The 27929-nt window shown below is 41.1% G+C and overlaps 1 protein-coding gene across 7 annotated transcripts in view; it reads left to right on the top strand.

The window, feature by feature from the left end:
* LOC126365791 (cellular tumor antigen p53-like) overlaps positions 1–27929 on the top strand; it is a 142576-nt gene that overhangs the window by 18315 nt on the left and 96332 nt on the right. For all 7 annotated transcript variants that reach the window (XM_050008373.1, XM_050008371.1, XM_050008369.1 and 4 more), the window contains exon 3: positions 22309–22354. In XM_050008373.1, the coding sequence (XP_049864330.1) occupies positions 22309–22354 (46 nt within the window). The remainder of the gene's footprint in view (positions 1–22308; positions 22355–27929) is intronic.

The following is a 27929-nucleotide window of genomic DNA, read 5'->3' as shown; positions in this document are numbered from 1 at the left end:
CTGGTATTTGATGCCCAGTTGACTTGGCTGCCTCATATTAGGCAGCTTAAACAAACATGCTGGCGGCATTTAAACGCTCTCCGTTGCCTTAGCCACACCGGATGGGGTGCCGATCGGTCCACCCTTCTCCGGCTGTATCAAGCACTGATCCAGTCCCGCCTTGATTATGGGTGTGTGGCTTATGGTTCGGCATCGCCATCAGCGTTGCAATTGCTGGATCCCATCCATCACTGCGGGATCCGACTCGCCACAGGAGCATTTCGGACAAGCCCTGTTGACAGCTTACTTGTGGAGGCTGGTGTTCCTCCATTGCGGATCCGGCGCGACCGACTTCTGGCCGCTTATGCTGCCCACGTTTGTAGCTTGCCAGGGCATCCCAACTACCGTCTCCTGTTCCCGCACTCGATCGTCCATCTTCCAGACAGGCGGCCCCGGTCAGGGTGTACGATCGCGGTTCGCATCCAGGCTCTACTGTGTGGGATTGAGTTTTTTCCTCTCCCACCTGTTTTCCGGGCCAATCTCCGTCTGCCCCCTTGGTGTGTGCGCCGACCATGCATTCGGCTGGATTTGGCACAGGGTCCAAAAGACTCGGTCCCTCCTCCGGCCCTCCGCCGCCGCTTTGTTTCTCTCCTTGCCGAGTTTCCCGGATCTGCCGTGGCCTATACCGACGGTTCGATGGTCTCTGGTCGCACTGGTTACGCTCTTACTCTAGCGGATCATTGTGAACAACGGTCGCTGGCACCCAGGAACAGTGTATACACTGCCGAGTTGGTTGCCATCTATCGCGCCCTAGAGTATATGCGCTCCCGCTCAGGTGAGTCCTTTGTCATCTGTAGCGACTCCCTGAGTGGTTTACGAGCTCTTGACCAGTGCTTTCCTCGTTCCCGTCTGGTGATGGCCATCCAAGAGTCGCTCCATGCTCTTGCCCGTTTGCGGCCGCTCCGTGGTCTTTGTTTGGACCCCAGATCATGTCGGCATCCCGGGCAATGAGCGGGTTGACACGCTGGCTAAACAGGCAGTGAGTTCACCGGCTCTGGAACTCGGCCTTATGGAGTGTGTTCTCCTGTCGCTTTTGCGCCAGAAAGTGCTTGGTGCCTGGGGTGACGAGTGGCGCACGCTGCCCACGCCCAACAAACTTCGGGCGGTGAAGGAGACGACCGGTGTGTGGCGCTCCTCCATGCGGGCCTCTCGGAAGGACTCTGTCGTCCTCTACCGGCTGCGCGTTGGCCACACGTGGCTGACGCACGGCCATTTGTTGCGCCGGGAGGACCCACCGCTATGTCGCTGCGGGGCAGCTCTGACGGTGGTCCACATTTTGGTGGACTGCCCGCTTTTAACAGGACTCAGGCAGACGCTTGCGCTGCCTGATACCCTCCCTGCCCTTTTATGTGATGACGTTGCTATGGCGGACCTCGTGTTGAGTTTTATTCGGGCAGGGGGTTTTTATCGTATGATTTGAGTGTTTGTCCTTTTATTTCCTGTATTGACTTGGGCCTTTGGCCTGTGGTTTTGAACTGTGGGTTTTAATGTCACTTGGTGCTTGACTTTTCCTTATTTTCATTGTCGGCCAACCACCTTCACACTCGGTGTGATTTTAGTTCCGTTTTTCTGGTCTTTGTCCGTCTTTCTTGTATTGCGTCGTCCCTTGTCTCAGTTCTCCGTTTTTAACGACTGACAGTTTTTATTTCGTGTGATTTTATCGTGGAACAAGGGACCGATGACCTTAGCAGTCTGGTTGGTTGGGTGTGGGATTGAAGGGACCAATCTAGGCAGCTTTTTATAGCTTGAATCTTTTCTGGGTCAAGTTGTATACCCTTAATGACACCATATGTCCTAGAGATTTCAGCTCATCCCTGCCAAAATGAGACTTTGCTAGTTTTGTTGTTCTTCCTTTCTTCCATAGTCTTTTTCAGTTCAGTAATATTAAACAATGCGCAGTGCCCTCTCTGGTCTTCGAAATGAGTAGCAGTTTGGCTACTTCTGTAATTATTTCTTGTACTAGGTCACCATTTAAGGAGTTGTCTGCAGCATGCATAAAAACCACCACAAATATATTAAAGCCAAAAGATACTAGGGCTACATAAAATTGATCAGTTTTTTCTTCAAATTAAAAAGGCTGTGTATGCTCTATATTCTTTTTGGAAGTGTACCTGCCTGTAACCTGTGTTAAGTCTGTAGAACTAAAACAGAAGTGGCTTCCTCAGGCTTAGATAACAATTCTTCTGTACTCGCTCCTGCATGTATTTCCACCACCAACAAAGGATTATCGTATACATTTAAGCTGCATTCGATAGTACTTTTGTCAGTATTACTTTGTATCTTCTTGAACTGCCACATTAAAGACTCATGTGTATAGGATATAGTTTGTAAAAGAAAAGCTTCTCATCCATCATCTTAAATATACACACATACTTACTAATTACCCTTGGTTTCTCTGAATTTACTTTTTATATGTGGGTAGTATGTTTTGTAATTCCTGAGACTTTGTGAATTGTACTGATTCTTCCATAACCATACTCTGATTTCTACTACTACTACTACTACATTAGCTGTAGCTTCCAGATGAATATGTGCCATCCTCTGCTATTCCTGTTTACAGGTATCTGAATTATTCTCAAAAGATACTCTGTAGTGTACATTTCCACCATACTCTATTTGCATTGAAATCAAGAAATGCTTTATGGTCACATAGCAGTGCAGCCCTAAGAGTACTTCTAACTGTAGATGTGACACAGTTACAGCTTTTGATGGAAAAAGACAGCATTTATTATTGTATGTAGTGTCATCTCTTCCTTTACAGGTTTTCTTTAATTCTTGTTGTGCCTAAAACATATAGGCTTCTCTTTACTTTCGGTTATGTCTATGACTTAAACTACAGTCACTGGGAGTGTTGGGCACACATAATTACTATGTATGGTTAACATTAGTTCCCTCTCGTGAGCCGTGGACCTTGTCAACGGTGGGGTGGCTTGTGTGCTTTAGTGATACAGACAGCCATACTGCAGGTGCAATGACAATGGAAGGGTATCTGTTGAGAGGCCAGACATATGTGTGCTTCCTGAAGAGGGGCAGCAGCCTTTTCAGTAGTTTCAGAGGCACCAGTTCAGATAATTGACTGATCTGCTCTTGTAACATCAACCAAAACGGCCTTGCTGTGCTTGTCCTGTGAATGGCTGAAAGCAAGGGGAAACTACAGCTGTAATTCTTCCCAAGGGCATGTGTGTCTACCGTACAGTTAAATGATGATCCTTCCTCTACTGTAAAATAATTCTGTTTCCGGGTGGAGCTTACCCAGGAGGTCCTCCTCATCAGGAGAAACAAAACTGGCATTCTACGGATCGAAGCGTGGAATGTTAGATTCGTTAATTGGACAGGTAGGCTATAAAATTTAAAAAGGGGAGATTGCTAGGCTGAAGTTAGATATAATGGGAATTAGAGTAGTTCGGTGGCAGAAGGAATAGGATTTCTGGTCAGGTGACTTCTGGACTATAAATACAAAATCAAGCACAGGTAATATAGGAGTGGGTTAATAAAGAATAAAAAAATAGGAACATTGTAAGCTACTACAAACAGCATAGTGAATGCATTATCATAGCCAAGATAGACATGAAGCCATGCCTACTACAGTAATACAAATTTGTCTGCCAACTAGCTCCAAAGATGATGAAGAGATTGAAGAAATGTATGATGTGGTAAAAGAAGTTATTCAGGTAGTTAAATGAGGTAAAATTTGATGGCGATGGGGGACTGGAATTTGATAGTAGGAAAAATTGTTGGTGAATACGGACTTGGAGAAAGGAATGGGAGAGGAAGCTGCTTGGTAGAATTTTGCACAGAGCATAATTTAATCATCTTTAACACTTGATTCAGCAATCATAAAAGAAGGTTGCGTACATGGAAGAGACCTGGAGACACTGGAAGGTTTCCAGACTGATTATACAATGGCAAGACAGAGATTTGGAACTATGTTTTCCATTGTAAGACTTTTCCAGGGGCATATGTGGACTCTGACCACAATTTATTGTTTATGAACTGTAGATTAAAGCTGAAAAAATTGGAAAAAGTTTGAAAATTAAGGAGATGGGCCCCGGATAAGTTGAAAGAACGCGAGGTTGCTCAGAGTTTGAGAGGGAGTGTTAGCAATAGTTGACTGAAACAGAGGAAAGGAATACAGTAGAAAGTGAATTGATAGCTTTAAGAGATGAAATAGTTAAGGGAGCAGAGGATCAAATGGTTAAAAAGACAAGGCAGAGTAGAAATCTGCGAGTGACAGGAAGAGCAAAATGGCTAAGCAAGAATGGCTAGGGGCAACTGTAAGGATTTAGAAGCACATTTTACTAGTGGAAAGATAGATACTGCTACATTAAAATTAAAAAGACATTTGGGGAAAAGAGGAGCAGCTGTATGAATATCAAGTGCTCAGATGGAAAACCAGTCCTAAGCAAAGAAGGAGAAGGTGAAAAGTGTAAGGAGTATATAGAGGATCTATAAAAGGGAGATAAACTTGAAGGCAGCTTGATAGAAAGTGAAGTGGACATAGTTGAAGATCAGATGGAAGAAGTGATACTGTGAGGAGAATGTGACAGAAATCTGAAAGATCTAAAGTTTAAATAAGGCCTCAAGAGTAGATGACATTCCATCAGAACTATTATTGTCTTGTGGGGGGGGGGGGGGGGGGGCAGCCATGAAAAAACTCTTCCATCTGGTGTGCAAGATGTATGAGACAGGCACACACACTGACTTCATGAAGAATGTAATCATTAAAAGGGGAGGGGGGGTGGGGGGGGGCGGCAGGGGCGCTTGCTGACAGATATGAAAATTACAGAAGTATAGATTTAATAAATCATGGTTGCAAAATACTAACATGAATCATTTTCAGAAGATTGGAAAAACTGGTAGAAGCCAACCTTGGGGAAGATTATTTTGGATTCTGGAGAAATGTAGGAATGTGCAAGGCAATACTGACCCTATGACTTACTGTGGAAGGTAGGTTAAGGAAAGACAAACCTACATTTCTAGCATTTGTATGCTTAGAAAAAGCTCTTGACAGTGTTGATTGGAATACTCTCTTTGAAATTCTGAAGGTAGTGGGAGTAAAAATACAGGGAGTGAAAAAGCTATTTACAACTTTTACAGAAACCAGGCAAGCAGTTTATACGAATTGGAGGGGCATGAAAGGGGAGCATTGGTTGAGAAGGAAATGAGACAGTGTTGTAGCCTCTCTCTCTTCCCCCCCCCCCCCCCCCCCCCCCCCCCCCCCCCCAAGAAGATATTGGGTTTGTACATTGAACAAGCAGTAAAGGAAACTGAATAAACATTTGAAGTAGGCATTAAGGTTCAGGGAAAAACAAATAAAAACTTTAAAGTTTGTGATGACATTTTAATTCTGTCAGAGAGAGTGCAGGACTTGGAAGGCTGTTGAACGGAATGGACACTGTCTTGAAAGAAAGATATAAGATGAATGTAAGCCAAAGTAAAACAAGGATAATGAAATGTAGTTGAATTTAAATAAGACGATGTTGATGGAGTTAGATTAAGAAATGTGATACTTAATGTGGTAAATGAGTTTTGCTGTTTGGGTAGCAAAATAACTGTAGTACTAGAGAGCATATAAAATGTAGACTGACCAATGGCAAGAAACAAATTTCTGAAGAAGAGAAATTTGTTAACATTGAATTAAGATTTAAGTCTTAAGAATTCTCTTCTGAAAGTATTTGCCTGGAGAGTAGCCATGTATGGAAGTGAAACACAGCGTAGACAAAAAAGAGAATTGAAGATTAGATGGGTAGATCACACAACTAATGAGGTGGTACTGAATAGAATTGGAGATACAAGAAATTGGTGGCACATGTTGACCAAAAGAAGTAATTGATTGATAGGACAAATTGAGGCATCATGGAATCACCAATTTAGTATTGGAGGGAGTGTTGGGGAAGGGAGAGGGGTTAAAAAAAAGTAGAGGGAGACCAAGAAATAAATATAGATTCAGGGGGAGGTAGGCTGCAGTAGTTATTCGGAGATGAAGAGGTCTTCTCGTCGACTGCCCGTAGTACTATAACAACTTCGTTGAACAAAACCAAAAAACTCTGATTGTCAAACCTACTCCCACAAAATACACCACCACAATAAATAAAAATCGGCTTGAATTAAATACAATTAGCCAAACAATGCTTGCATAGACTGCCCTGTCGTGATGCTGATGGGGAAGGTAGATCGATGTTATGGTGAACATTGTTGTTGTAAGTGGGTCTACAGCTAAAGCTGCCTTTGCTGTAGGTTGATGAGTTGCAGACATGATTAATTGTTGGCTGCTGGGGCATTGTTGTGGATCTGATGAGCAGTTACAGCCCTTAGAAACTGCAGTTGACAATCTTCTAGGTAGTGGACGTTCTGAATTCTTAGACATAATTGTTGTCGATGGATTTAATGACTGTTCATCCACCATCTCATTTCTTTTTTAATGCTTTTATAAATGCAGTGCTGGTAATGACTGCTTATGCACTGTCCTGTAGTCCATCTGTTTGACCTCCAATGCCAAGGACAACAGCTTTTATTGATCGATGAAGTCTTTTTGTCAGAAATTGTTAATTTATTCTTGTTTTTTATTTAATAAGGCCTTCCTTATTCAAATTACATCAACTTCCCAGGCATAGAAGTAGTATTGTTCCTATCACAAAGGGTACCACAATGATGTGGTCTCTTGTCTGAAATGTATGTGTGCTTGAATGAAAATTACAATCGCCATTACTTCCAAATACTCAGTGTTGCTTCCCATTTGAATGTCCATTGAAACTGTCTCTCTTCCTGCATTTGTGGACCTCAATTTCCTTTGCAACTTCTTCTGCACTGGCTGCTGTAAAGCTTTCTCAAATCAGATTTTGCTACTTAATGATTGGAACCATTTTTATGGAAATACTTATACATTGACCCTGCCTTTCAATCGGGGAAACACTTCTTAATCCCTTCAGATTTACACATGCATTAGAGCAGGCTTGGGCAGCCTTTTGGGTGACTTGGAGCCTTGATTCTCACACTTAAGCTTGCGGTGCCATATCATGATGTGATGCAACAGTAGCACCCCATGTGTATCAAAACTGTAGCATCTGTGACACTTGGGATAACACCAGTTACCCAGTGTGCCAGACCATTAAATTATGCCTCAAAACATGTGTTTTTGAGAGCAGTTTGTTTATGTTCACCCAGAAAACAGTAAAATTGATACCGCCGAGAAGGTGAAAAACTAAAATGTGGCAAGGTTACATAAATGCAGCATGGTGGTTGGACAGTATGGACTTGGTGACTTTAAAACCAAAAATCCTCCCAACATGGTACCTGATTATCTGGGCTATACTATAGATAAGGAGTGGAACAACCACTGTTGGTTATCCAAATTGGTAATTAATATTTTAATTTTGTCTTTCCGTGATTGCCCTATAAGCTGTTTTTGAGCAGTTTGTTTTGTAGAAAGGTACCTTTTCATATTATATTCATTCACAACAGATAGTGATTCATTACATGACAAGTGAACAGGTTTATATTTGTATGTTGTGAAGAAATAATCCTTCATCCATTTCTCTTGGTATTGTTGATATTTAGAATATACTTTTCTCTTCTTAACCCCATACAGTTTGCGAATAAATTCAGTAAAGATGCATGTGAACACTTGCACAAAATTAACAAACAACTAGCGCAGAACCTTACAGATGAACCAACAACAGATAACTATTAGGGTGGTGCACAAGTTCATGGCATTTTTGTTTTGAAAGTTGGTATTTTGGTAGCTATTGATTTATCTGTTGTCATAATTTATGTTTAGTTCACTGCTGCTATTTGAGTTTACGTATTGTCATTCCTGTGGAGGCTAGAAAATGGTGCACCAAGTTGAGAAATTGGAACATTTTTGACGTATCATTCTGTTTGGGTTCAGTAGAGGGGTGACAGTAGTGGAGGCAGCCAGAAACATTTGCTCTGTGTATGAGGATAATGCCATTGGACAGAGCATGGCAAGAAAATGGTTTTCTGGTGGATCATTTTGACATTAGTGACTCTTCGCTTTCAGGAGGACTTTTGGGGTTTCATGAAGATTGTTTCAAAGCATTAACCCACAAGATCCACATCATTCTATTTGAGATCTGGCAGATGTGATGAGCTTTGATCGTTCCACCATTTTTGTGACATTTGCAAGCTATTGGGAAACTTCCAAGATTGGGTGTATGGGTACCACATGCTCTAAGCCAAAATCACAAAAATCAGTGGGTAGCCTAAATGCATCTTTGCTTGCTCGTCATCAGTTGGCTTGTGAACAAAACCGACCATTCCTGTTCTGTATTGTTACTGGGAAGTGTTGTCTTTGTGCTACCATAAGGAAAAGAAAGAAATGCTTGAGCCAAAAAAAAGCACTTGCACGTCTCTACAAAAGATAATGCTATGCATCTGGTGGAACAGCGATGATGTAGTGCACTACGAATTGCTTCCCCTAGGTGTAACCATCACTACTGACATGTATTGTTTACAACTTAGGCATTTGCAACTTGTTGTTGTTGTGGTGGTGGTGGTGGTGGTGGTGGGGGGGTGGTGGTGGTGGTGGTGGTGGTCTTCAGTCATGAGACTGGTTTGATGCGGCCCTCCATGCTACTCTATCCTGTGCAAGCTGCTTCATCTCCCTGTACGTAGTGCAGCCTACATCCTTCAGAATCTGCTTACTGTATTCATATCTTGGTCTCCCTCTACAATTTTTACCCTCCACGCTGCCCTCCAATACTAAATTGGTGACCCCTTGATACCTCAGAACATGTCCTACCATCTGATCCCTTCTTCTAGTCAAGTTGTGCCACAAACTACTCTTCTCCCCAATTCTATTCAATACCTCCTCATTAGTTATTTGATCTACCCATCCAATCTTCAGCATTCTTCAGTAGCACCACATTTTGAAAGCTTCTATTCTCTTCTTGTCCGAACTATTTAACGTCCATGTTTCACTTCCATACTTGGCTACACTCCATACAAATACTTTCAGAAACGACTTCCTGACACTTAAATCGATACTCGAAGTTAACAAATTTCTCTTCTTCAGAAATGCTTTCCTTGCTGTTGCTAGTCTACATTTTATATCCTCTCTACTTCGACAATCATCAGTTATTTTGCTCCCCACATAGCAAAACTCATTTACTACTTTAAGTGTCTCATTTCCTAATCTAATTCCCTCAGCATCACCTGAGTTAACTCGACTACATTCCATTATCCTTGTTTTGCTTTTGTTGATGTTCACAAAAGCAAAACGAGGATTTGCAACTTAGATGTCTTGCAGAGACAATCCAAGAATAATGAACTGGAAGACTGTGTGAAGTTATGCTGCTCCGTGATAACACATGCCTGCATTCTGCTAGAGTAACATGAAACATTATACCATAGTTGGGTTGGGTAGAATTTCCACATCCAACTCATACACCTGATATTGCGCAATTCCATTTTCAACTTTTCCACTCTCTATCAAACAACCTTCAAGGAGCTTCCTTTCTGGATGAAAATGCTCTCTGAACATGGCTTGACGAGTCCTTCATGTCAAAACCATGTGATTTTTACAGTTGCAGAATCAAAAAATTACCCCAGCATTGGCAGAATGTTGTAAACAGTGAAGGAGAATATATTATTGATGACTAAAGTCTCTGTTAGGTGTTTCTGTTGTGTTTATTAAACTTATGGAAAAACATTACGAACTTGTGCACCAATCCAATAGATTGCTCATGAGATTGTAGTCCTAACTTCCATTATTCAAATTGGCACATTTCACAAGTAGTTGGTAAATTTTGTACAGTTGTCACCAACTACCAATGTCTACGATCTGTCAGCATGTAGCACAGACCTAGGCAGAAAGCAGTAAATAATGTGTGTGTGTGTGTGTGTGTGTGTGTGTGTGTGTGTGTGTGTTTTTGTCAACACTGATACAGAGGCGAAAATACTTCTCCCTGCACCTCCTTAATGTAGTAAACTGTTTCCCCCAATCTCCGCATCCATTTGAACGCGTGGGCCATAACTTTGACAGAGAAACTGTTTCTCTTTGTTGAAATCCAGTGATAGCGAAATGGCATTGTGCAAGCGCAATCTGCATCATGAACCGCAAACCCGAGACAAGCTGAGCATTGGTGAAAATATCTGAAAATGTGTCCAAGGCAAAGTACTGTGCAAATTTCTCTCTCTGTCTCTCTCTCTCTCTCTCTCTCTCTCTCTCTCTCTCTCTCTCTCTCTCTCTCTCTCTCTCTGATGAATTTCTTTTATGCCATGGATTTGTGGGCCGCAAATTTTCCAGTCATACGTTAGTGTAATATATTTGTTCTGTCTGACATAATTACAGTTTGATACAATTTGAATGACAGCTGATAATGTCTTGTGTCTCTTTCCACGGCAGCATCACCTGGTCAGGATGTCAAAGCACGGAGTAATCTCTTAATCAGCAGGTACCTCAAAGCTTAACAAAAAACTGTCCTCATCACGCAGTTTTGAAGATGGGCAATGTCCATCCACACCAGATTACATTCACAAATAGAATCATGAAATTTCCGAACAGTGTTCCCTTCTAATTGGCTTAATTAAAAGAAAAACTCTTCTGTGGGTCCCGATCATCATTTGTTGGCACTTTAAACATTTCGCTATACCTTGCTTTTCCAAAGTGATAGGTTACATCACAACATGCTGAATAAAAGCAACAATTTATTTACCATAACTGTAGTAATCAGTAATTTTTAACCGGTTATCTAATGAGCTCGTAAAACTATAGTATTCCTGTGTCACCTTACTCTCTCTCTCTCTCTCTCTCTCTCTCTCTCTCTATCTATCTATCTATCTATCTCTATCTACGATGTTGGTAGTGAAACATCTCAAAGAACATTGCGAAGTTGTGGTCCTGTGATACAATGTTCCATGCAATGAGTTAAAGGGCAGTGCCATTTATCAGAATTTTTAGTTGCATTGCAGTGCAACATTGTTGTGTTGCTCAGATTGTGATAAAGGTATGTAGCTCTCAACTTCATGTGAGTTGCACATGGAGCAAATGAATATGATACACCTGCTGGTATGCAGCCTCTGGAGCATATGCTTCAATTTGTGTGTGTCTCTCTTTCAAATGTGCATGTTTTCATCTGCATCTAGTGTTTTGTCAGAAAACCACTGTGAAGTGCATGACGAAGTATTCATCACATGGTACCAATTATTCATGTAAGGAGCATGAGAAGAATGATTTAAAGGCCTCTGTACATGCTGTAATTAATCTAATCTTGTCCTCATGATCCCTTTGTGAGCAGTTCATATGGAGTTACAGCGTATTTGTAGAGTTCTCAGTTGAAGATGGTTCTCGAAACATTGTAAGTAGGCTTTCCCAAAGTTTGCTCATCTTCCTCTTGGCAATCTCCACATATTAGAAACATGTAACTTTGTAAAAAGTAATATTACTAAATTCAATAAAAATGTGAATGTTCATGATCATAGTACAAAACAAAAAATGAAACTCTGTGTTCAAAGTATGTATATCTCCATTTTCAAAAACTTACCACTTAACCAAGGCATCCAACTATAAAACTGTCTACTACCAGAACTAAGGAACAGGAAGTCTCTGTCTTTTTGTAATATGACTATTATAACCTTCTGGCTTGATCATTGCTTTTACACAGTATTTTAATTTTGGCACATATATGTGAAAATAAATATGAAACCAGTTGCAGGAATGAATTTTATACAAGAAGTAAACATTAATGTAAAATATATGTAAAACGTTTTTGTGTTTATACCATATAAAAATATGCAGATTGTTAGGCGAGCTACCAAGGAAACAGTGTTATTTAATCAGTCGCAAAAGTGTGTTCAGTCTATTCTATAACCTGTATTACCATTGTCCAGTCAATGTGTTTAGTGCTATGCACAAACTGTATTTCATTTTACCTTTATGTGTTGCTCTCTAAAGTATTAAGTTCCATAAATTGTGTTTATTCTTACTGTAGCACACACGTCTGGTTGCATAATTGATTATGCAATCAGGCATGTGTTCTACAGCAAGAATAAACACAGGTTATAGAGTAGACTGAGCACTCTTTTGCGATTGATTAGATAATATTGTTTCCTTGGTGGCTCACCAGAGTGCATAAGGTGCCGACCCAGGTGGCCTCTATAAGCAGGCATGTGAGCTGTATGGATGCGTAATCTCACAAATTGCGCACATCATGAGTGAAGGTACATTAGTCCACCCTTCTAGGGAGCTGGAAAACTACATACATATATGCAAGCACTAGGCACAGAAAAATGCATGGTACAGAAGAAATGTATGGTCACCGGTGAGTAGGAATGGAAGTGATGAGGGGGCGAGTTGGTGTGCCATCCCCCCTATTGTGAGAGTCCGTAGGGCAGAACCAGGAAAGGCGTCTCGATAGGGATGTCCCCGTTGAGGTCAGCAGTCGGTGCTGGAGGCATTGTGGGGCTGTTGGAGATGACAGCTGCACAGGACTTGGCAATGGAGGCGGTGGTGGCTGCAGCGTCAGGTGCAAAGGTGGGGGAGGGTCTGCACCAGCAATGGCAGCTGAGTAGTGGGGCAAGAGACAGGGACCCCAGACAGCGATCTGCCAGGCAGCAGTCCCGCTGTGGCACGAAACTGACCCTCTGTGATACAGGAAGAGACATAGGCAGTGGTGGGCTCTCTGGAACAGTCCCTGCTGTGTGCAGCTGCAGCAGGTTGAAGTAACGGGACGTCTGCCTGTCAAGAGTGCAGACGACTGCCTAGTTTGTGTCACCAAATCCTATTTGCCTATATCATATGTCACTCTGATTTGTTCTCTGTTATACCACATAGTTCTCATTTATTGCTAAAAACTTCTTTCCTGCTTTTTAGTTGTTGCATGATGCTCTACTTTGGTCTGTGTCGCATGCTCTGTTGTACTGTTCTTACTGCTTACTTCTTGCCAGAAATTCCTCGCTCTTTCGGTGTCCCTCCTCCTCAACCTCGATGGTGTTTTATGTTTCTTACAAATACGGCACTTGATGTGTCATTAGTCCTCATTGCTTGCACCTACCCACAATCCGTTCTTAAAATCTGCCTTGTTGGGAGGGTTTGATGTATGTGACATTCATTTCTGTTCCCTGTGCATTTTTATCCCTATATTTGATTTTATTACAGCTTTTTTTGATATGACCTTCTTCCCCACAATGTCCACAAATTACTACTTGTTTATTTCAATGCCTTGCCAAACGACCAAGGTCTTGGCATTGAACACACTGCCCCACGGCTAGATAGTCTTTCACTGAAACTGAACGAAACCCAAGATATACTTTTTGTCAATTCATGAGAGCTGTTCTAACCTCAGAGCTCACTTCAATAATTTGATGGTCCAGTTTTCTTCCACTTAGTTCTGTCCTGAATCGTACTGTAAAGCCAGTTTGGAAGCTTTCCTTAGTTAGTTCATCTTCAAGGTTCTGCATGAATATTGTGTCTTTTAGTGCCTTTGCATCTGTGTCCTCTGGGAAGTCATATTGTATCATTAAAGGTCTCTCCACGTTCTAAATAGAAACAAAGAAACTCACCCTGATCGAATGCAGTGTCCTGCCTGATCAGAAGGCAATGTAAGGCATAGTCACTGGCTTGTTGCACAGTCAGCCGGTAATGGATCTGATAATGATAAACGAGAGAGGGAGAGAGCCCACCACTTGAAAACGATGCACTGCCTTGTCTGACATGGAAGCCGAAGGGTTAAAAAGAGCAACTAAAAGCTTATGATTCATGATTAAATGGAACTTAGAACTATACAAGGGGAAATGAAATTTCTTGAGGGTGAACACAGTCACTAAAGCCTCCTTTTCAATCTGAGAATATCCCTGCTGAGAGGAAATTAGAGTCTTAGAAGTATAAGTAATAGGTTGTTCAGACGTGTCAGCGTGTTTGTATGCCAGCACCACACCAAGCCCATTCTGAGAGTCATCTGTAGCCATCCGAAATGCTGGCCCGGCTGAAAAGTGGTCAGACATGGAGCCGATTTAAGCTTAGATTTAAGCAAAGTGACTGCTTGCTCACAAGCTGGGGGACCAGAAAAAAAATCCACATGTAAATGCACTTGCAGAAACTAACAGTGGATGCAATAGGATAACAACTTACAGTAGTGTGCTACTTTATTGAGAAACACCTACAGTTCCTTAATGGAGATCGGCCACAGTGACGCAACGGTGTGACCCTGTACAGCTAACCTCAAAACTTAGGTACTCAGTTGAATGCTGAAAAAATTGAGATTTGCCAAGATTGCACTTGAGAGCCACAGACTGCAAAACAGAAAATGACAGTTGGAGATTTCGAAGGTGGTCTTCAGTGGAAAAACTCAAAACAGTGATATTGTCGAGGTAATTGATTCAGCTGGACACAGAGGCCGTCAGCTGTTCTAAAAAACACTGAAAAATTGTGGACATGCTAGTGATACAAAAAGGCAAATTTTGATATTAGCATAGGCCGAAAGGTGTATTGACGATGAGAAGATGCCTAGTGGCCACATCCAAGGGGAGCTGGAGGTACTCTTCCGGCAAATCAGTCTTTGAAATGTAGTGGCTACCTGGTAATTTTGCGAGCAACTTGTCATGGTGGGGCAAAGGATATGTGTCTATCATGGACTGTGCATTAATCATGAAACTCAGGTCGCCACAGAGGTGAAGCTTACTCTTTGGTTTCTTAACAATGACCACTGGTGTAGCCCATTCACTGGAAGAAATAGGCCGAATTACATTGAGTGACGTCACATGATCTAATTTGGCCTTGACAGAGTCACGCAAAGCAACAGGTGCCTCCCATGCCCAAAATAATAAATAAGAGTGGGCAGGCTCTTTCATGATAATGTGAGCCTGGAAACCAGTAGCATAACCAAGCCCAGGGGAAAACAGAGACAAAAACTCATAACAGATGGACTCAAGTTGCTGGTACAGAACTTGATTCTGACACTAAATTTATCTCATCGGCAATGGAGAAACCAAAAGTGTGGAACACATCAAACCCAAACAGGTCTGCGGTATGGGAATGATCCACAACAAGGAAGGTGAGAGGGTGAACTGATTTTTAAGAGACAGGAGCAGAGAACTGATCTAGGGTCAGTATCTACTGTTTATTGTAGCTAACCGACTTCTGTAAATTTGTGTGAGGGGAGGGGAGGGGAGTCCAAGTCCACATACGGTTCTGTTTTTACTAAAGTCACTGCTGTTTCTGTGACCACTTGCATTTTTAGCTGTGTATTAAACACACACAAGTCAATACAAAATTTGTTTAGGGAAATAGTCATCGTAGAGAGACTGTTTGTGTCCATTGGTACCACTGTGTCTGCCACGTTTGAAGGGGAGTTACACATAAGTGCAATGTGGACTTTCTTTTGACACTTATTGCAAACAGCCCAGTGTTTATGGTACACAGCCCACTTGTGTTGGACGAAACATAACGGGCAAGAAGAAAGAGGGGGCACATGGCCATTGTTGCGACGTGGCCTGTTGCTGCTGTGACCATAACCGATGCTGCCCTATGCAGTGTCGAGTCGAAGGTTGTACTGCTGCAATGGATTCCCTGCATCCCGAACACTTGCAGTGTGCCCAACATGGGTTGAGTGAGAAACTTCAGATACCTCTCCCCACGCAGCAATCTGATTGCCTTATTGAGCACAGCTGTAAACATCATATTCACACTGTGAAGTGCTTTTCAATGGACTTCCCTATCAGGGCCCAGATGAATAATATAACACACCATGTGATCTGCATAGGATTCAAGAGGGTTACTAGTGACAAATTTACAATGATGGCTCGATCCTTGTAATTCTGCTGCCCAAGTTTGTAAGATTGGTTTGTGCATTTCTGACAATGGTAAAATACTATGCGTGCTGGAGTGACATGCATTCTGTCAAGTTATCAGATGATAAGCTGACCAGTTCCTGCAAAGACGCAAGTTGGCACAACAGCTGATAAATGCGCGGTGAAAGCCAGGAAAGAAAGGAAGCTTACACCAATTTGTATCGTCCACATAAAAAAACTTGGAAATATTGGTGTAATTGTGTTTAGTAGAGTTCCAATCTTCAGCTGATTCATCAAACGCTGGGAAGGGCAACAGTTGCACTGATGGGAGAGTAACCGTCTGCAAACATGCAGATGTCACTTGTTTTAGAGCGTTGGTGAGAGCCTGCTGTTGTTCAAAGAAACTTGCTGCTGGGTAATGATACATTGGAGTATTTCTTCCATCGGGATGTTTGCCTGGTGACTTAGCACTGATACTAACATGCGTAGAAAATGTAACCCTCACTTGTCCCCAAGTTTGTCATAGCAAGAACAAAATTGATTTATGGAAAATAGTATTTTGTGAAGCAACATGTAAGGTACATTGAAGTACAAGTTATGTTTAGCTCTGAACACATTGACTGAACAACAGTAACACAGGGTATGGAGTAGGTCGAGCACTCGTTTGCGATCACTTAAATAATACTGTTTCTTTGGCGGCTCTCCAGAGCGCGCCATTGGAACTGACCCAGGTGGCCTTTATAAGTGAGCTTGTGGATTGTATGGACGCATGATCTCTGAAATCACATGGTTCAAGAGTGTACATCAGTGTGTTTTGTATATATGTGAGAAAGAAGTGGAACTAAAATACTTAATAACTACATAAAATCATGTTTGTATATTCCCATCACATCATCTTATATCATCAGACCATCGCATCATGCTATGAATTGTCCAATACCAGTTGTATCTTTGTGCACCACAATGGACATGTCTTGTGCAAAAATGATTCAAAGGACAAAATAAATGAACAAATAAACAAGAGTCTGCCCAGCTCAGTTTCTTCAGCATCTCAGTGACACGGTCTCCTGTTTGAACAAACCTGTGACCATCTGTGGTGCCCTTCTCTGTATACATGCAGTATCCCCTGTTCTTCCAATTTTGTACAGGTCCTACGCACTTGAGAAGTATTCTAGAATGGGTGATGTGAGTGATTTGTAAGCAGTCTCCTTTTCAGACTGATTACATTTCCAAGTAGTCTAGTGGAGTCATTTATAACTGAAGAACATGAAAAATGAATGGCTATGAATAGGTACAACCATTATTGAGAACACTATGAAGGAATGTGATGGAAAAACTCAACACTTTTTACCTTCCAACAATTGGCATCTCTGAGTTACATGACTTGTAGAGCACTGTATCTGCTTGATGTATCCCTGTGAGCAGCATTTGATCCCTAGCAGTCACTTTGTATGTGGTGTGGAAGCATACGGCTATCACGTTTTGGACTCACCCTCATGTGAGCATGCACTTGCTGAGTGTGGTATGACAGGCAAGTGGCCCTGCCACGTGGCTGAGGAAATGTGTACTCTGTACTGCTTCATCACAACATAATGGCCCAGCAAGTGGTGAGCCTAGACGTGTTGACTTTATTTACAAAAGTAACAGTAGCAGATGTTTTGGAGTTGCTAGCCAGTGATGGGATGGTGAGGCGTCGCGACTCGAGTGCACCGAGAATTCCTCGAGCCTCTAGTTCTCAAGCAATTCTCGAGAAGCTCACGAGAAATGGCTGAGTGGCGTGTGCCGCTGCGCGCCAGTTGGCTGTGACAACATACGGCGCGCCGCTGTTGTGTTATGAACTGAATGCCGCCGCTAGACAAACACGCTTACTGCTCATTGTGCTCGTAACTAGTATGTCTCTGGTTTCATTCAAGTATAGTTGTTATTCAAATCAATATGGACGCTCGAAAACGAACATCATGGTGCTGCCAATACTTTACAGAGGATGGAGATAACATTACTTGCAACATTTGTCGTAAAAATCTCCGTAATGTATCAAAATATACAATGGGCATGGTTAGACATCTTAAACTGCACAATTTATCGAGCAATAAAACAGCGATGTCCATGGAAACAGAGGCTCATTCTTCCAATAGTGCGAGGCAGACAAAATATCCAGGTACGTAAGGTACAAAAGGTGAATTCCGTGCAAAAGTTCGGATAGTGTCCAAAAGGGTCCGCCATGCTTAAAAAACATTGATTTTTTGAAACATACAACATACTCCAAAATCAAACCTATACTATCCTAGCTTTTGCATGATAAGATATGTAATTCTATTGGACTAGTTGTCAAGCATAACACATCCTCTTGCAGGAGCACTGATCTAAATCTTCAGTTTCTCTTCATAGAGGGAAGTAAATGGCAACAACAGCTAGATGAAGCACTAGTGGCCATGATGACAGACGATTTTCAACTGCTTTCAGTTGTCGAGGACACTGGTTTTCAACGTTTTGTTTCACTCTTGGACCAACAAGATTCGATACCAAATCGAAAAAAGTTGCCTCTCATGATTGAGAATGATTACCACAAACAGAAAGAGGCTGTGAACTTGGCCGTGGAAGACTCTACTTGTGTTTCTTTAACGACCGATATTTGGACCTCACTCAATAGTGAGGCATATGTTGCTGTAACTGGTCATTTCATTAACACTAATTGATGCCTGAAAGCTTTAGCTCTCAAGACATTCCGTTTTCAGGAAAAGCATACAGCGCTAAATATGAGTGAGGTGTTAGATAACGTGATTTCAAAATGGAACATTGAAAACAAAGTTGCAAGCGTCACAACTGACAACACCATACAGCTTATTCACAGTGGCAACATAGATATGCAACATGTGCCTTGTTTAGCACACACACCATCAGTTTAGTTGTGAAAAGTTCTTTGAACAGCAACAGTGAGCTCTGCATAATGCAGAAAAAGGCCAGAAAAATTGTTAGCTATTTTAAAACAAGTTGCAATGCTAATGGAAAAACTTCATGAGATCCAGGATCTAATGAAAAACCCTGTTCATAAATTGATTCAGGAAACCGAAACCCGATGGAACAGTACGTTTTATTTGCTACGACGTTTAGTGGAGCAAAAGGAATGCATTGCAGCCTGTTTATCATCTTTGCATTCAGGTGTAGAGAACCTCGCAGCTGACGAGTGGCGAATTTTGAGCGAATGTTTGTGTACTGGAGCTATTTGAATTGGTAACAATTGAAATCTCAACTGAAAATTATACCTCTCTTTCGAAAGCTATTCCAATAATCAGACAGCTAATCCTAACTGTATTCAATGGGAAGTGGGCGACCACGACAGCGCAAGAGCTACAGCAACATCTGCACATCTCACTAGTAGCCCAGCTAGGATCAATAGAAACAAACAAAGTAGATGCCGCTGCCACAGTTTTCGACCCAAGATTCAAAACTTTACCACTTACGAATCCCATTCATTCAAAACATGCCATTGCAAGCCTAATTGCAGAGTGCACAAACATGGTAGAGACCGTACGATCTACTCATTCGGCTGCTAATGACACTAGCCACGAGTACCATCTCGTACAAAACGCCAGTAGTTCCTTATGGGCTTCTCTCGATGAAGAGGTTTCCAATAAAAATCTAATGAAAAGCGGTTGTGATTGCATGGAGCTGGAGGTACAACGATATTTGGAAGAACTGTAACTATAACGCACAGATAATCCTTTACAAATGGTTCAAATGGCTCTGAGCACTATGGGACTTAACTTCTGAGGTCATCAGTCTCCTAGAACTTAGAACTACTTAAACCTAACTAACCTAAGGACATCACACACATCCATGCCCGAGGCAGGATTTGAACCTGTGACCGTAGTGGTCACGCGGTTCCAGACTGAAGTGCCTAGAACCGCTCGGCCACTCCGGCTGGCAATCCTTTGCACTACAGGTCTAGCTGTCGTGGCAAAAATTAAAAAAAAAGCCTTGCGGTACCTGCAACTTATGTTCACAGTGAAAGAATATTTTTGAAAACAGGACTACTTATAAACAAACAAAGAAGCAGACTAAAAGGCCAATTGGTTAATGAAATCATATTTCTAAACAAAAATCAATGGGAGTGCAGCAATGGAATGTAAAAATGCCTTTGGCTGTACAACTTTTATTTCCTTTCTTTATTCAGTAAGTAAACGCATGTACACAGTTTCTGTATATAAAAGGCTATAGCACTTCTCTTTTACGTTTAAGCATGCATGCATACATGCAGAATGTATAAGGTAATTTATTTTGTAACAATAAAGCTTCTGTTTCATGCGAATTCTGTGCTTTGTTTTAAACAACAATTCCATGATTTTTGTTTTACGAGACATATACTGATACTTCAGTACACATTAATAACGGTAGTACAGTTGATATCAATCATAGAATTTCAAAGTTTTCCGTGCACATATGTATGACGAGTACGACCGTTGTGGCTCAGTGCTTAGTGTACTGAAGGTTTGCGCAATTTCTCAGAGAGTGCAGCACTGTCAACTTCTCAAGCGTACCCAAGACGTTCTCGAGAAATTGCCTTAGCGTTGCAGGTTTCTCGAGTGTGATCATAGCCCACCCCTACTGCTAGCTGGCTATTTTTCACCAGCCATTACCAAACTTTTTAAAGTATGTCTTGACAACCTCTTGCTTTCTATATATTGCAAATTATTACAAAATGACTGATACTACAGCTATGGCCGCCATTATTGCCAGTTGTTGCAAATTTCTTCATTGAAGGTTTTGAAGATCAGGCTGTACATTCTGCTCCTCTAAGTCCAACTTGTTTCTATAGGTATGTGGACAAGTCTCATAGAATGGAGGCATTTCTCCAGTAATCACATGAAAGGCATACATCCAAACACCAAATTTTCAATGGAAGTGGAAACGGAAGGCAGATTGTAGTTTTTGGATGTGTTGGTTGAATGTTAATTGGATGGTTGACTGGGTCATTGTATACTTAAGCTGTCTCACCTACATCATTATTTAAATAAGCAGAACTTCCCCCATACAGCTCAAAAGCATTCTGTCCTGAGCACTTTGTTATACAGTGCGCAGACAGTTTCAGACCCTGATCATCTGGGATCTGTATTGGGCCACCTAAAGAATGTGTTCAGAAGAAAAAGGTACAAACCACATCAAATTAGAGCTGCATTTGTTGGTAAATAAAGCGCAAACCTACCCGGCCAATGAAAGAAGACAAACCACAGCACTCATTCCATTATGTGGACTGATCTTGAGCACAATTGGATACATACTATGTAAATATGCTATTAGGCCATTTTTATAACGTCTGTGAGATCCAAAAGATTTGCTGAATCCAGTGAGAATGAGTCTGTTTTTCATAATAGCTGGCATGTACTATGTGGATGTAGCAAAAATTACGTAGGGCTGACAATCCGTATTGTAGCTGAGTTCTATGCTGAACATAAATGGCACATCAAGTACAGAAATCTTGAGAGAGTAGCGACACTGGAACATGGCCTTGTGGAAGGGTTCAAGATCAACTGTAAGGAAACGAAGGCCCTCTCATATGCAGCAAGTTACTGCGATTCGATAATGAAATAGAAATTCACATGTGCAATAACAATTGGTGGAGCTTCAGCTGCCAGAGACTGTGTGTGTGTGTGTGTGTGTGTGTGTGTGTGTGTGTGTGTGTGTGTGTGTGAAAGAGATGGGGGGAGGGGTGAGTTGTCTATTTTTGACAAATGCCCTGTTGGCTGGAAGCTGATTTTGTAATAGTCTTTTCGTTGTGCCTATCTGTAACTCAACGTCTCCACTATATGATGATTAGTCACTATCCTGACCATAATATTGTTACATTCCATCCTGAATTTTCCATTGTTTGATTTCAGTAACAATTTTAAATAAAGATGGTGGTTATAATCTGAATGGTGCCTGGGGACTTGAAATTGAGCCTTCAAAGAAATGCAGCCAAAAACCATAACTTTTAAGGAAGGAGGCTATGTGGGGGACTGTCTCCATTTACATTTCATCCTACAATTACACTGGTGGGGGAGGGGACCAGCTATATTACTGATTTCCTGCTTTTGTGCATGCGAATCCTATCCTCTAGATGATGTCACTGGCAAGTCCAGCCACAAGCTAGAATGCCACTCTAAAAGGCACACACTTTCTTCTCAGCTGTCACCTCCTGATGAAGAACATTGTGTTAATCATCGAAGTCTTGAGTTTTAACTCTGATTTGATGTATCTGAACACTGAGAAAATTTTATACAAGGGTGCCACCACAAAGAACTTAATTTTCAATGTAATGTATTTTGACAAAAACATGCAAGCCATTTATGATGAATTGTATCAATTTGAAACCAATAATGGTACTTTTTCAATAAAGTAAACCAAAACCTATGGCTTGTTGCTGTACACCATCAACAATTTATATCACATAACTGCTATGGTCTCCAGTCTGACCTTTATTTGACAACATTGCATTATTCTGTTGTTGGTTTCATTGTCTAAAGAAATGAATTTATTTTGCAGATTTTTTTCGGATAATATGGATCCACTTGATGGTGACCCACTGTTGGTAAGTGTACATCATCCTCTATTTTCTGTTTCATCAATGTAACAAAATACTGATTTATATCCTCACAGATAAATCACATAGCATGCAGCAAAGGTTGAAAGTCTCTCACTTTTAATTATTTGCATTTGAAAAGCAGATTCATTGTGTATGTTTAATTCATCCACATGTGGAAAATGTAACAAAAATAGATTACTTTTATAAATAGCTGTATTGTTCTTTCCTGTAGAAGTAATAACTCTTTAATCCCTGAAATGTTGACATGGATGTTAATGTTCACCTAGTAAAGAGAACACAATGCATAAAGTGTTCTGGTTTTTAGATGTATGACACTCTGATTACACACACACACACACACACACACACACACACACACACACACACACACACACACACTCACAAAAAACTAAAACGTAATTATCATACCCTCACTGCCTACTGGGTGATATATGGTGCTATAGCTCATGTCACGAAGAATTTGCTTTGTCCAGTTTGAACCACAACTGATCTTTAAGAGCAGAGTTTGCCATTTTTACATTTATATGCTGTTACATTAACCTTTAGAGTTTTTTAAAATGTAAAACAGTTTCAGATTATGTGATGTACAGAACTGTGGCACAACAATTTAAACAGTGTTAGTCTTCTGGGGGTTTCAGGAAGTGTCTGCTTTTCTGTAAGGGGCGTTCAAAAAGAAACGAGCCAGAGGCATAATTACAGAAACCAGTACCTGTATGTTATAAGTATTGACCCTGACTGTTGAGACACATGTCCCACTGTGACCAGAGGCGCTGAATGGCTGTCTCTTAAAATTCCCGGGGCTATGATGTGAACCAGTTCCGCATGTGCAGTTGGACGTCGTCCTCCACATGAGTGCAGGAAAGGTTATGCTGACCAAGATGGCACCCTTCTGATTCACTTCCTGCAGCATGGGCCAACAGTGAATGCCTAGTGTTACTCGCAAACCTTGATCACTGTTTGGCAAGCGATCAAATCAAAACCACCAAGCAATCTCACCTATGGGGTTATTCTGCTCCACGATCATGCAAAGCCTCATACGGCCAACACAGTCGGGGCTCTCCTGCAGAAATTCAAATGAGAGGTTCTCGGCCACCCTCCGTACAGTCTGGACCTCTCTCCCTGTGATTACGTCATTTTTGGTCCCCTTAATAAGGCTCCGAGGTGCAAATGATTCACCTCGGACGACGACGTCCAGTCCTACGTGAGGAAAATCTTCACATCGCAGCCCTGGGAATTTTATGAGAGAGCCATTTGCTGCCTTGTGTCACTGTGGGACAAGTGTCTCAACAGCTAGGTTTAATACTTCTAAAATACAGGCACTGGTTTCTGCAATTATGCCTCTGGCACGTTTCTTTCTGAGTGCGCCTTATAGTACAGAGTTACGAGGTTGTACTGTTAACTCCATGAAGTCTCATTGGCAAGAAACAAAATTGAAATCCTTGTGTCATAGTCTACATTTAGCTTTCCTTTGCTTTCCATAAATCAGTTATGATTTATTCTGAATACTTCCTTTATCATTTTCACATCAGTCACCCCCTCCCCTCCCCAATCTTGATCCGGCTCAGGTACAGATCTCCCTATAGTGTCCTTGCTGTTGACAAGTCGTTTCCTATAGAGTGGCACTGGCTAAAAATATATTTGCAATAAATATGCTTAATTAGCAAATTCGTCAGTAATACTTGAGTACTGTCTGCTGCCTAAAATTATGTAAATTCTGAACTGCACAAACAGAATAAATGAAACAAAGATCAGTTTCATCTCGTAAGTCGTAGAACTGTAGTGTATCAAAGAAACCTACTGCATGCAGGACTGGTGCTTGCCAGTGCACTGTCAATTTCAGTCACATGTTTCCCCATTGCAAAATTTAGAGCCAACCTAAAAAGAATATTGTTTGTAATTGGGACTAATAACTAGGTAAGTACCTTAGCTTTGCACTGATAAAAAAATTATAGAAACTTTATAAGTGTGTATTAGTATTATTTAACATAATCACTCAATATTTAGTTTTTGTTTTCATTTGCTTATTAAATAAATAATTTAAAAATATGTCTTGGCTGCTGAGTTTGAAAATACACTACTGGTCATTAAAATTGCTACACTGAGGAGAAATGCAAGTGATAAACAGGTATTCATTGGACAAATATATTATACTAGAACTGACATGTGATTACATTATCACGCAATTTGGTTGCATAGATCCTGAGAAATCAGTACCCAGAACAACCACCTCTGGCTGTAATAACGGCCTTGATACGCCTGGGCATTGGGTCAAACAGAGCTTGGATGGCTTGTACAGGTAAAGCTGCCCATGCAGCTGCAACACGATACCACAGTTGATCAAGAGTAGTGACTGGCGTATTGTGATGAGCCAGTTGCTCGGCCACCATTGACCAGACATTTTCAATTGGTGAGAGATCTGGAGAATGTGATGGCCAGGGCAGCAGTTGAACATTTTCTGTATCCAGAAAGGCCTGTACAGGACCTGCAACATGCGGTCATTCATTATCCTGCTGAAATGTAGTGTTTCACAGGGATCAAAAGAAGGGTAGAGCTACGGGTCATAACACATCTGAAATGTAACCCCCACTGTTCAAAGTGCAGTCAATGTGAACAAGAAGTGACAGAGGCGTGTAACCAGTGGCACCTCATACCATCACGCCGGGTGATACGCCAGTATTTCGATGACAATTACACGCTTCCAATGTGTGTTCACCACGATGTTGCCAAACATGGATGTGACCATCATGATGCTGTAAACAGAACCTAGATTCATCCGAAAAAATGACGTTGTACCATTCGTGCACCCAGGTTCATCGTTGAGGACACCATCGCAGGCGCTGCAGTCTGTGATGCAGCGTCGAGGGTAACTGCAGTCATAGTCTCCAAGCTGATAGTCCATGCTGCTGCAAACATCGTCAAACAGTTCGTGCAGATGGTTGTTGTCTTGCAAATGTCCCCATCTGTTGACTCAGGGATCGAGACGTGGCTGCACGATCCGTTACAGCCATGCGGATAAGATGCCTGTCGTCTCGACTGCTAGTGATACGAGGCCGTTGGATCCAGCACGGTGTTCTGTATTGCCCTCCTGAACCCACCGATTCCATATTCTGGTAACAGTCATTGGATCTCGACCAACGCGAGCAGAAATGTCGCGATACGATAAACCGCAATCGCGATAGGCTACAATCTGACCTTTATCAAAGTCGTATACGTGATGGTACGCATTTCTCCTCCTTACAAGAGGCATCACAATAATGTTTCACCAGGCAACACTGGTCAACTGCTATTTGTGTATGAGAAATCGGTTGGAAACTTTCCTCATGTCAGCACGTTGTAGGTGTCGCCACTGGTGCCAACCTTGTGTGAATGCTCTGAAAAGCTGATCGTTTGCATATCACAGCATCTTCTTGCTGTCGGTTAAATTTCGCGTCTGTAGCACGTCATCTTCGTGGTGTAGCAATTTTAATGGCCATTAGTGTATTTTTGTTATGTGCATACCTTCCTGTATCAAACTTCTCCATATGTCTCTGTAGACAGTGAATCTAAAATTCTCAATAGTGAAAAATGCATTCAAATATGAAACTGCTTGTTAAATAAAAAACTTTATTACATGGTGGTGTTATGCATTAGCAATTTACTCCCACAACATTTATAACTCTATGGTGCCAATTTTTTTTTTTTTTTTTTTTTTTTTTTAACACAGTCTTGAAGGTTCAGTTCTTAATTTTGCTCATCCGCCTTTGTCATTACATTAACATAGTTCTTGACAGTTCATATAGTACGCCAGTATGGTATACTTCACATAGGCTTTCACCACTACCACCGACTTAGTCTGTACCCTCATGAATTCACAGTCTGAGCCCTGCTCTCCCGGGTTTATAGTCTCACCATTTGGCAGCAATGCGTCACTTAGTGATTTGCTAGAGAATTCTACAATAATTAGTGATACAAAAGAGAGAAATGACAAAGGTAACTGACCTGGATGTCTAGGACTATTTACTTAATGTACCCAATGTTTGGTGTCCTTGTATTTCTGCAAAACACAAGGTGCTACTTTTTTATTTTGTAATGATACAATAATTTTGTGTTCAGTAAAAATTTCCTGAATAGAATTTTGAAGTATTACAAGGTAGTAAAATGGGTGGTATCTCAAAATTGTGTGTTAATTAATTAAAATGTTTAAATTACAGAACTCTGAGATAATCATGAATAATTAGTTTACAAAGCTAAGTAAGTTGTTGGTTTTTAGTTTAGACACATGTATTTTTGCATAGTGTTAAAATTACATCTTCCAGTCCTGATATTTCCCGAACTAATGGCCTTATGTGAAAATAATTACACCAAAATGTTCATGGTTGGAGGCACTACATCTGCAATAATGAGAATATGAAAGCCTTTACCAAATGTATAAGTTGATAAATTTGTGTACACTTTATTTGTGAGGCAGTGTAATTCAATTAGCTACAGAAATATATAAATCAGATGATGATTACTTTTGATAAAAAGAATCAGTGTTTTTGGTTGATATTCGTTGCCACATATTAATCTTTGTAAAATGTGAACTATCAAATTGCATTTTTAAACATATTTTTTTCCTTGCTTTCAATATGCACCATGATTTTTATCCTTCTGTATACTGATGATTTTTAAAAGAAAGGTAGTCTTGCTGCTTAACTGTTGCCCTCGATAGTGTCTTTTGGTTACGCCTCCCTAAAAGATAAACAGTTTATTGTGCAGAAATATGTGTGTTCCTTAAACCATTGGAGTTTATCAGAGCCACAAAAAATTTCTGGGTCTTGATCAATAGGCTGGGTCAGTACTTATTCTTGATGCTGCGCATAGATGAAAATGTGACCTCACAAAGAAATGTAGAGCCAAAGAAGAATAAGCTTGCGAACACACACTTGACCTCTTAGCCACAAATAATCCTGATCTAATAGAGAGTGTCATGACGGATACAGGGATTAGTGAACACAAGGTCATTGTAGCGAGGCTCAAACCCGTATCAACCAAAACCACTAAATATAAACACAAAATATATCTATTTAAAACAGCAGATAAAAATTCGCTTGTTGCGTTCCTAAAAAACAGTCTCCATTCCTTCCAAGCTAATTACGTAAGTGAAGACTAGATATGGCTCAAATTCAAATATACAGTATCAACTACAATAGATAAATTCATACCGCGTAAGTTAATAAGAGATGGGACTGATCCACCATGGTACACAAAACACGTCTGAACACTGTTGCAGAAGAGATGGAAAAAAGCATGCCAAATTCAGAAGAACGCAAAATTGCCAAGACTGGCTAAGTTTCGCGGAAGCTCAAAATTTAGTGCGGATGTCAAAGTGAGATGCTTTTAATAGTTTCCACAATGAAACATTGTCTCAAAATATGGTAGAAAATCCAAAGAGATTCTGGTCATATGTAAAGTACACCAGTGGCAAAAAACAGTCAATACCGTCACTGTGCGATAGCAATGGAAATGTTACCGATGATGGTGCCACTAAAGCGGAGTTACTACATACAGTTTTCCATAATTCCTTCACAAAAGAAGACGA

This window comes from Schistocerca gregaria, chromosome 4, assembly GCF_023897955.1.
Source record: "Schistocerca gregaria isolate iqSchGreg1 chromosome 4, iqSchGreg1.2, whole genome shotgun sequence".
Classification (NCBI taxonomy): domain Eukaryota; kingdom Metazoa; phylum Arthropoda; class Insecta; order Orthoptera; family Acrididae; genus Schistocerca; species Schistocerca gregaria.
Note: the sequence above shows the minus strand (reverse complement) of the source record. Positions and strands in the feature narration are given on the sequence as shown.